Source organism: Leptosomus discolor, chromosome 1 (assembly GCF_034619465.1).
Source record: "Leptosomus discolor isolate bLepDis1 chromosome 1, bLepDis1.hap2, whole genome shotgun sequence".
Classification (NCBI taxonomy): Eukaryota; Metazoa; Chordata; class Aves; order Leptosomiformes; family Leptosomidae; genus Leptosomus; species Leptosomus discolor.
In genome coordinates this window covers 6,027,696-6,038,092 of record NC_141391.1, presented here as the reverse complement: position 1 = coordinate 6,038,092, position 10,397 = coordinate 6,027,696, and the positions used below count along the sequence as shown (strand labels likewise).

Here is a 10,397-nt window from a genome sequence, read left to right as displayed (position 1 = left end):
AACTGTCCATGCATGTGAGACAAGGAACAATTACAGCTCTGCATGTCACTGAATGGACTGCAAGGTTGTTTTTTGAGATGTCTGATATTCCCAGAATTCATGCATTAAAATTAGTTTACTGCATCTTTGAAAACCAGTTTGGGGCTTGCCTGTTTCTGTATGCGCACCTTTTTTTTTTACTGTGTCTTATGATCCAGGTATTTAACTTTCTTGCTGGTAGCCTAGAAAGATTACTATTGAAGACGCTTTAGTTTCTTTATGATTTGCTTTTTCTATCATCTTCCTGACAACATTAGGTTTTCCCGTGCCCTCTCTTCCCTTTCTTAACAAGAAAAAAACATTTAAGTTGCAGTCCTCCTGGTGAGTCAACATTGGGTATTTCAAAGCACAAAATGTCATCATGTCCCCCCGGCAATGCAGGTTACCAAGGTCTGTTGTTCTAACTGTTGTAATTAGAGATTTTTCTTCTAGGTATTGTGCATGATTGCTGGAATTTTTGCAACTCTTCAGCTGACTGCAAGGAAAGTCTCCATGAAAATGGCAAACTAAGATGTATAAATTATTCAGTCATGCTTAAAAGTCTTTATTTATTTTAATACAAAGAAGAAAATTACATATGCTATTGAAACTGAGAAACGAGGTTTTCATTGAAAACTTCCATTGAAAATTTTCCCTGAGGAGCAATGTTTATTATAACTTATAGCTTACTAAGCTTTCTGACTGATGCAATACACAATGGAAGAAATTCAGTCCAGAAGAGCTCTTCCAGTCATCGTAACGAAGTAACTATGGCTGCAGACAGTGATAATTCGTAATACTCCTGTGGAGATGAAAACAAAAGTCTTTATTATTGACCAACTAACACAATATTCATCCCTAGGGACAGAAGAGAAAGTTTTGAGCAGGTCTTTATGTGGGACTGAGGAAGGCATAAATAGAGGCGAGAAGTTCCTTCATGAATGGAATTTAGGTAGGGGAAAGATGAACAATCTTCTGGTCTCTTAGACAGATACGGGGCAGTTTTGGTAAAGCTCTGTGGAAAAGCGGTTTTGGGAGAGAATTATATCAATCTCCACTGTATTGAAGGTGGTCCTCTTAGGCAATGGATGACATAAACTAGAGATGAATTAAAGGAGGAAATAAGAAGAAGAGGTGCAGGTAGTATCCAGCTATTACTTGGGAAGTGAACCTGATTCCTCCCATACTTTGTATGGTATAAACCATTAACTCATTTTACAAATACTGTCTTGAGTTAATGAAGATGTATATTAAACACTTTTTGTTCATGGCAAGGAGCAACTGATATTCCTAATAGTTTGCTGCTACCACCTGCTCCTTCCTTTTGGGTTGTACATGATTCTTACTTCCTTAAAATTGTAGTTATATCTTCCTTTTCATCTGTGTTATGTTGTTTGATCTTCTTGCCCTCTTGCAAGTATTTCAGAGGACTCTTTCCATTAGTTGCCTCTAATGGGTCTTCCATTTTGACAATATCTTTCTGAAAAAAACCCAGCCAATTATGTTGTACTAAAATTAACAGTACCTTGTCTCTAGTACAACAGTGACAGCAGCATGACAACTTGCAAATTAATGGTAAAGTAGTTTATCACTCTTTCACACATATTTTTGAGATATTTTGCAACATCATTTCTTTGTACAATACAAAGTCAGGAATGTGTTAAGTCGCTGCATAATTTATTTTTTTATCAGATACAGGATATTTTATTAAGGTTCACAAGCCTTCTATAGCTTGTCAAATATGTGAGGAACACCTAAGGAACCATTTTGTGAAGCATCAGAGATGTAAACAGCTGGTAAAAGAGCCAAGAACTCTGCTTCTGGGCATATTTCTTAAGCCCAGATGTTGATGGCTCTCCTATACAATTTTCTTTGCAAGTTTTCTTTTGTAGTCCTGTTTCTGTAGCTTATATAAGAAGTATGCTCCCATGCTTTGGTTTATTCAACTATTTTCCTATAAGAATCTTAGTAGCAGTAGTACTTCACTGTCTTATGCAAGTGTTCAGAGATTACAATCAGAGCTGGACTTTGTGATACGACGCATTGTAAATGCTGTGTGCAATTTACTATGAGCTGTAAAAAGCTCATTTGCTACGGAGATCATGGTGTAGAGGTGAACAAATGTCATGAGGTGCTTGTAGCCACATACCCCACTGAAATTAAATTTACTACGATTGCCTGGAAAACTGTGTCCTTCCTCCAACTAAAAAAACCCCAACATTTTCCTTTATTTTTTTTCTATTACACAGCATGAGCAAAGAATAAGTTATTGTCATCTCCTTTTCTCCTTTTGTTAGGAAATTGAATGTTTACCATCATGGTGTAATTAATTCTTAATTTCTTGGACTGTTTTGCAAGTCCTCTAATTTAGTTGTAGTGGAATAACATACTAGCAGCCAGCAAATGGTTAACTCTCGTCAAACACAAAACTATAATATCAGTCAGATGTGGGTAAAAAGTTGAAATTCTTCCAAGATTTTTCTGGGTATAATCCCCAAATGAAATTCCACAATTACAGCTGGATGTTCTTTTGCTTTTAGATAGGAGACAGGAGGGAGACTGCAGGATGCCAGCACCACAGTTAGGTTAATCTAGAGCACTCCTGGCTAATGTTTTACAATTTACGAGATCTACACTTCAGATACACTATCAATACCTATGCTGGTCATCCAAACCTTGTTAAAACAGAAAAGATGTCCAGTTCTGCTGTTGCAAGAATAGACTATTAAGATTAAACTTAAATTGCTGGGTTTGGGTTTGCTTCCCCACACTCGTGTTCAGATAAGCACCTTAACCTCATCCTCATTTCACTCTGAGTCATGGACTAGCCTTTACAAATCATGTCTCCACGAGATGGGAACCCTGGCTCTCAGGCTGGAAGGGAGCTCAGCTGCACAGATTTTCTAGATGTCCATCTCTAATATGTTGGGGTTTGTTTGTTATTTTTTTTCTGCAATGTGCTTTACATTTGGGAATTTGATCTAAATTTGGATTGGTGTTGATCAGGGCTCCGAAAGACATATTTCAGCATGCAGTATGAAGATAATGAAGGGTGGTGGCAGCTTGAGTACCTGTTGTATCACACCGAAATCAAAGCTCTTGTCTTCGAAAGATAGTAGTAACAATTTTATGAGAAGAGAAAGCTAGTCCTATTTAACATGTTCTAATTTTTCCTATCCCAAATCTAACTATAGACAGTTACTTTTCACTAAAAGTTCTGAAACAGGGGCTGTAGTGGAAGATTCATCAGCAACATTTCCAAGATACTCATCTTTTTCACAGTAAAATGCCAAAGGATTAACCAGATACCAGTTAGCTGATGCTTCGTGGATCTCTGTATGAGCTGAAGAGGCAGTGTTTTGCAAAAGTTGGAAACTCTTTGCTCTGTTGTAATAACGTCTCTAACTAGTTCAACAATTAAAATCATTGTAGGGATTGTGTGAAGTGTATTTATTATCGTTGTTAATTGGAATGCATAAAATAAAAGAGGAAAGCTGTTAGCCTGTGAGCTGAACCTGATTTCTCTGAGTATAGTGAGATTTATCTTGCAAGGGGAAATGTTGTATAAATTCAGACACTTCTCTCCAGCATTTATTATTTGTGTCATGCTAACATTGTCCTATGATTACTATTAAGAATTGCTAGTCTCTGCTTTATTTTGTGGCTCAACTACTTTTATAAATTCACCCAAATTGTTACTAGAGGATAAATTCAAGGAACTATGACATATTCTAGGGTCTTTTGTGTCTCCTCTGCCAATTAAACCTGGTCTAATCATGACCATTAACTCTGTAGCTGAAAAGGAAGTCTAATAAAAAGCACCAATGTCGCAACCCTATCTGTGAGGTCAGGAAAAGGCAAGAAAGGGAAGAGAATTCAGGGAGCTGCATAGCAGGAGATTAGACTATGACGTTCTCCAGTGGACAACCTGATCACTGTCTGGAGTCAGTATGGCATGGTCAAGTCCTGGTTGGTGTTACTCATAAGCTGGCCTTTTGTATCTTGGCACTTGCAGGTGCCAGGATCCATGAATGGATACATTATCCTCTGGAGAACCCCTGAAGATCATAGCACCAGTACAGTCCATCAGGAAGTTCTTGAGCGACTAAGAGAGAAAGCAAGAGAAAATATTGATTTAGAAGACACTCCTGGGAACAGAACACATTAGACCTAGGTCACTGACAGAGCACAGAGGACAGGCTGCTTCCTTTATCTGAGTCATGAAGATTTACGTACTACCAGGGTGCATAGGTTGTGGGATGGCTCTTTCTTGAGGAGCTGGTGGGAGTATTCAAGGAAGGAATGTTGCTTAAGTACTTATACCCATTTTTGGTTTTGCTTAGAGGAAAATGAAATGGATAGGTAAAGATTAGATACGGTGTTCTTTAAAATTCTCATTTTTGATAGTGCATAGGAAGATAGAATAGAATTCTGTAATTGCTGGAGCAGCTGAGAATTCATTTTAGTCATGCATTTTTCTAGATTGTATCTTCCATTGTAGTTTCTCCTACTTTATAATTGCAGTGATGTTTTTTATAAGTGCATAAAAATAAAGCGCTATTGTCATGTTCCCTTGAGCAACTTAATGGCTATATTTTTGAGGTAACCGACTACTGTAATTATGTAATGCATATTATGTGTACGGGAAGCTTTATGCATATAACTTTAAAATACATAGTAGGCATTGAGTTACACTTCCTTCGTAATTTTATTCTTTAGTAAGATGTGACTTTTTCACTATTTTGAAAACTTTTGGTGAAGAACATGATAGAAAAAGTAAACATGCCAAAATATTCTTAGCTTAGGTTTGTTTGTTTCTTTAGTTTTTTCCCTTGGGCTTTTTAAAATCTGGAACTGATATACAATATTTTGTAAATGAGTCTCCTTTTTTTAAAATTTACATTGTTCTGACAAAGAAAGTGTACTTACTTTTTAAGAGAAAAAGCTCCTAATTTTTGAGATTACTAGGACCTAAACTGAAATGTAAGTTTAATATTAATGAAGTATTGACAGAACCAAAAGCTATGGAGATTTTAAATCCACATTTTCATTTCAATATGGTAATGAAGAAAGGTACTTATAGCAATTTAAGTTAGCTGTTTCTCTTCTGGACAATTCAAAAAAACTTGAAGCTTGGATGTAGTTGTAAACAGTAAGACCAATTGGTAGCTTTTACAAGATTAGAAGCTTGGTCTACCTTTTACTTTGAGTCTTCTTACTCTGTTGAGAAATGGACTCCAGAAGTATATGTCAGCTTTCCAAAAGAACCAAATGTTTTCATGCCGAAAACTTCCAGACTTGTTCCTGTGGCCAAATGATCTCAGCTACTTCTTACCCTGTTGTCAAAATCTTCACTTTTTTTTTTCATATTTCTCCAATTTAAGAAAGAATATATTGACAATGTTAATGTGCCAATACTGTGTTTGCAGATAGGATTAATGAGTCTGGGGTTGAGAAGGTGAGAACGCATTGTTCTGCAAATCCAGACATATTTCTTTATAAATGCAGGATGCAGATTAATGGGCCCCACCCACTGTTCTGGACTGCTACGCTCGTTATAGCATCTAGCCAAACTTACGGATGCAGATAGATGACATTTTCACTCCATAGAGCAGAACAAGTCTAGATCCACCATTTAATTGAAGAAACTTTTCTGTGGCATCCAGGTGGGATAGAGGCCAAGACAGTAAAAGCAGCTGGAGAAGGTGGGACTTTTAACAATGTTCTGCTGGATGGACTGCTTTGCTTCACCAGCCTGTCATCGCTGCTCGTCATACAAGTGGTCACTGTCATCTTTTGATACCATATATGTGAGCAACACAAGATCTAACATATAAGAAGTGGCCACCTGTACGGAGCAATAACCCTTGGGTAAATACAGCTTTGTTGTCTGGAGATCTCCTCTAGAATCCATGTTGATATAGTTGTAACTAATTGGTCTAGTTATAACCGATAGATCTTCAAAGCAGTATGGAAGATACTAGTTACAATATAAGACCTGTTGCTATCTCCTGATGTATTGGGTTGTGTGATGCATCTCCTTCCACATTGTCAGGTATAGTTGTAACCAGAGAGCCACAGAGCTTTCTGTCATTCTATGTAGAAATATAAACAATTGGTCAAAAGATAAGGAGGTTAATACAGGTGGCTATCCCTAAGGAAAAGTGTAGGCAAATCTCTTGCATGTAAAAGGTTAGAAGTAGTTATTAAATCCTTCTCTGATTTGCACATTCAGGAAGAACATCATCAGTCATTTCTCACTAGCATATCCAGATGTGTTCCTCTTCCCATATATAAGGTGAGCAGGCTGGAGCTGGGGGTAATCAGATACCATCAGGTCTGCTGAACTTCTTGCACAGCTCCACAAACTAATCAGGCAGAGGTGACCAAAACAGCAAGATGTTGCCAGCGGTTCTTATCATTTCAATAAGTATTGTAGCTATTGAAGTTGTTGTTGGATTCATCGGAAATGGTTTTATTACAGCTGTTAACATCATTAACTGGATCAAAAGCAAAAAAATTTCTTCTGCTGATATGATCCTGATCTTTCTGAGCACATCAAGATTTATCCTGCAGGTGACTATACTGATGCACATTCACAATCTCTACTTTGCGGATGTGTTGAAGTTGGCTTCTGTGTACAAAGCTTTTGGAGCTATATGGATGTTTGTAAACCATGCCAGTTTGTGGTTCAGTACCTGGCTCTATGTACTCTACTGCGTAAAAATAATCAATGTCACCCAATGGCTGTTGCTGCAAATCAAGCTCAGAATATCTAGGATGGTCCCATGGCTTCTTCTAGGATCACTGGTGATCTCTTCTGTGACTTCTCTTCCTTTCCTATGGATTACAACCAGCACTTACCTCTGCAGCTCAACAGGTTACTGTAGAGAAAATAGTACAGCACATATCACTGACTGGGGTAGTTCACATCTCTACCTGCTACTTCTTTACTTTGTAGGTTGTTTTTTTCCTCTAATACTATCAGTGGTAACTTCAGTTCTATTGATTACTTCTTTATGGAAACACACAAAGAAGATGCAATGTTATGTAGACACTTTCAGGGATCCTTTGATAGATGTTCATCTAACTGCCATTAAATCCATTATTTCTTTCTTGATTCTGTATCTTTCCAGTTTTGTAGCTCAAATTCTATTGATACTGTCAACTTCTCAAAGTAAAGATGTTGTGAAAGTTGCAATATCCTTAGTTGTAGCTGGGGCATACCCTTCCATACACTCTATTATCCTGATCATAGTCAATTCAAAACTGAAACTGGCATTTAGGATCCTTCACCAGCATTTTAGGTGCTGCTTGGAAAATACGACTCTGAGCCCCATATTATAGCTTGAGAGAAACACTCTTTTATGCACGTATTGTTTCACTGTCTTTTTTCTTAGTAACTTTCATCTTTCAGAGATTTCTGTGATTAGACCTCCTTAAAATTTCAGAACATTTGAAATAACACAAATTTTTGCCTTTTTTCCTACACCACTCTTGCTCCCGCAATCTTACTTAATAAAGAGTGAGAATAAGAATGCACTGAAAAGAAACAGTGCACTTAAATAATAAATCAAACATAGGATGCTTTGTGATTTCAGATTCTCAGTTTAAGACTGACAGTTTTGTGATAGGTTTGATTTGAAGAAAATGGGGCTAAACCAGAGACAAAATTTACAGAGCTCACAAATATCAGTTGTCTTCTAAAGGATCTTTCACCTGAGAAGCTTAAAATTGGATTAAACATATGTTGTACAAGCCATAGCTGGCATGACATGCAAACAGAATATGCTTCTAAACATGAAAAACTAGCTAAAATATAACGTGAGGGAAAATCAAGATTTGGAAACATACAGGCAATTAATGTAACGGAATTATATTCTGAATCAGGTTTATTTGTGTTAGGATCCCAGTATGTATACAGCATACAGTTGAATACCTCTTGAAAATGGATCCTTTTAGTCAAGACCTATTTTATGCTCATTTGTTTTGTTTTCTTGAAAGTGGATTATGAAGGTGGTGCTTACAATGTAAACAGATATAGGTGCATAGATCTGTAGATCTATGTAGAAAATCTTCTTGTTGAGTTCACCGTTCCAGTCCCAAATTTGCCTTTTCACCTGATTTGCTGTTGCTTTAGTTGTGAGCTGTTTCTAAGGCTGTTCTTTTTTAATGTTTTATGTTACTGTGAGGATTCACATGGGGTTGATGAAATATGTTCAACAAATCCTGTCATGTTTTATCAAATAATGTGTTAGATGATTCTACTCTGAAGTTCTCAACTCAGCTCAAGTATTTTTATGCTGTATGTCCTCTCTGCAGGAATTTAGATAATGGTAGATTATAAATCACTATGGTGAGAGTTTCGGTCCCACATATAAAACTAACCATCTGGGTGATTCACTTAGTTTTGGAGTGTATTGGCTTCAGTGTTTGAAACATTGGAGTAATCCTTTTACAAAATGCTTTGAAGTCACTTTTTAACAATATAAGATAAAGAGTGAATATAACGTTTTTAGCTGTTGTCAATGAAATATGTGTTAACGAGATACATAAGTGTATGCACTGTGTAATATGAAGTGAAATGATCATTAGCACGTGTAAACAGTGGGGTCAAGCTGCATAGCAGGAGAGGAGGATGATTGAACTCATAAACACAGCATTTGGAGGCATAGTACAACGTACTGTAAAACTAAGAGTACTATAACATCCCACACTGTGCAAGCTCCATCAAGAGAGACCCAAAAGTCCCTCAAGAGCCCTGCCTGTGCAGTTCTGCAGGAAAGTTCACACTGCAGCACCACCCTGCTCTACAGCTGCATGCACTGCCAACATGGACAAAGAACAGAAGAGTCACACGGCAACAGCTCTTTTGGTCCTTTTCCCAGCTGGCAACATCATGAAAAGAAAGCCTCTCAAAAGACATGAGGGATTCTTTGGGGGTGGGTTTGCTTTTTTTTTTTTTGGAGCTGGGGAGAGGTCGATAATGGTGTTTGGGTTTTTTTCATCCTGATCAGGAAGCTCTGGTAAAATTCAGTCCCCAATGAGCTCGTTTCTCTTTAGGTATTTCCAAACCCATTTCTGGTGTCAGTCTGAAGAAAAGGGATCAGAGCCAAGAATGAGAATAACAACTCCCTTCTCAGCTTCTTCACTGCCTTCTCACCTTCAGAAGGGGGAGACTGAAGCAGGAACAATGATTAATAAAATATCCTTCAGTGCTTCCAGGGGAGAGGAGGACAGAGCTCAAGCACTTGATGTCTTTATATTGTATTGATGAAAGTTTTGTTACACACAGCACAGAGTGAGATAGATGGGTACATAAATTAGAATTTTAAATGACTGAATTGGTAAATAAATTATTAGTTTTATACTTTGCCTTTCCATCCTTCCCTCAAGCTTCAATTTATTTTCATGTCTTCTTCCACAGTAGTTTCCTATGTATTTTCTGATCTTGCCCTGCTCTTTGGATTTCAACCCTTCCTTTCCTAAAAATCATTATCTGTATTCTCTGTGGATCTAAACTTCTTTTCTGGTACTTTTTTAAAAAGCTTTCTGATTATTATTTTACAAAAAAAATATCATGCACAAATTATAGCAGGCTTGTTTCTGTATCTACTTTATCCCAGAAAGCAGATAAATAAATCTAATGAATGCTTTGGTAATTACTATTTTTGCACCAAAAAAATTATAAAAATAACTTTGTTGAGATTTCATTGTCTAAGTGTTTATACAGTGATTGAAAGTAAGACTTAGTTCACCAGTACATTTCCCCTGGAACTTTGCAAGTTACATATAGACAACATGAATGGGAAAATACTGTCTGTAGGTTGTGTAAGGCCAATAACTACAGCAGCAACAAGATCATTGTAAGGATGATGAAAAAGGTCATTAGAGCAGTTGTTCATACTGACTACACAAACCCCAAACCTTCTTTCCTTCAACTTTTTATTTTTTTAGTGCCATGGTTCTTCCTTTTCTACATCACAATTGATTGTGGTCGTCCCTCCAGGAAAGGCAGTATTTTGTTGTGAAGAAATTAAGGGATATCTAATTGCAATCTCAGCAGCATCTTCATGAAGTTGGTAAATTTCTCCCTGACAGTCTTCCAGCATGTGAATCAGAAAGGAGAGCTATCACAGGCATTCTAGGTTTCAACTGCTGGTCTACTTTGTCATGTCTTTCCTTTTGCCTGGATTAATCACAGACTGTACCTGACCAAATCAGCAGCTGGATGGTGGATATGAACTCTGATATCTCCAATATTAGTATCTCCTGCTAACCATGTAATCCTCCCTTTTCTTTCTGATATTTTAGTGTCCTCCATGGTGCTAGACACCTCTGTGCGGAGATACACAAGACAGCTTTACCAGCTCCAGGGA

At 37.3% G+C, this 10,397-nt stretch overlaps 1 protein-coding gene across 1 annotated transcript; it reads left to right on the top strand.

Annotated features, from left to right (window-relative positions):
- The first annotated feature begins 6,417 nt into the window (after positions 1-6,417).
- On the top strand, positions 6,418-7,365 carry LOC104352625 (taste receptor type 2 member 40-like). Its single transcript, XM_009959010.2, has one exon. It carries the CDS (start codon positions 6,418-6,420, stop codon positions 7,363-7,365), a length of 948 nt encoding a protein of 315 aa, XP_009957312.2.
- The last annotated feature ends 3,032 nt before the right edge of the window (positions 7,366-10,397 follow it).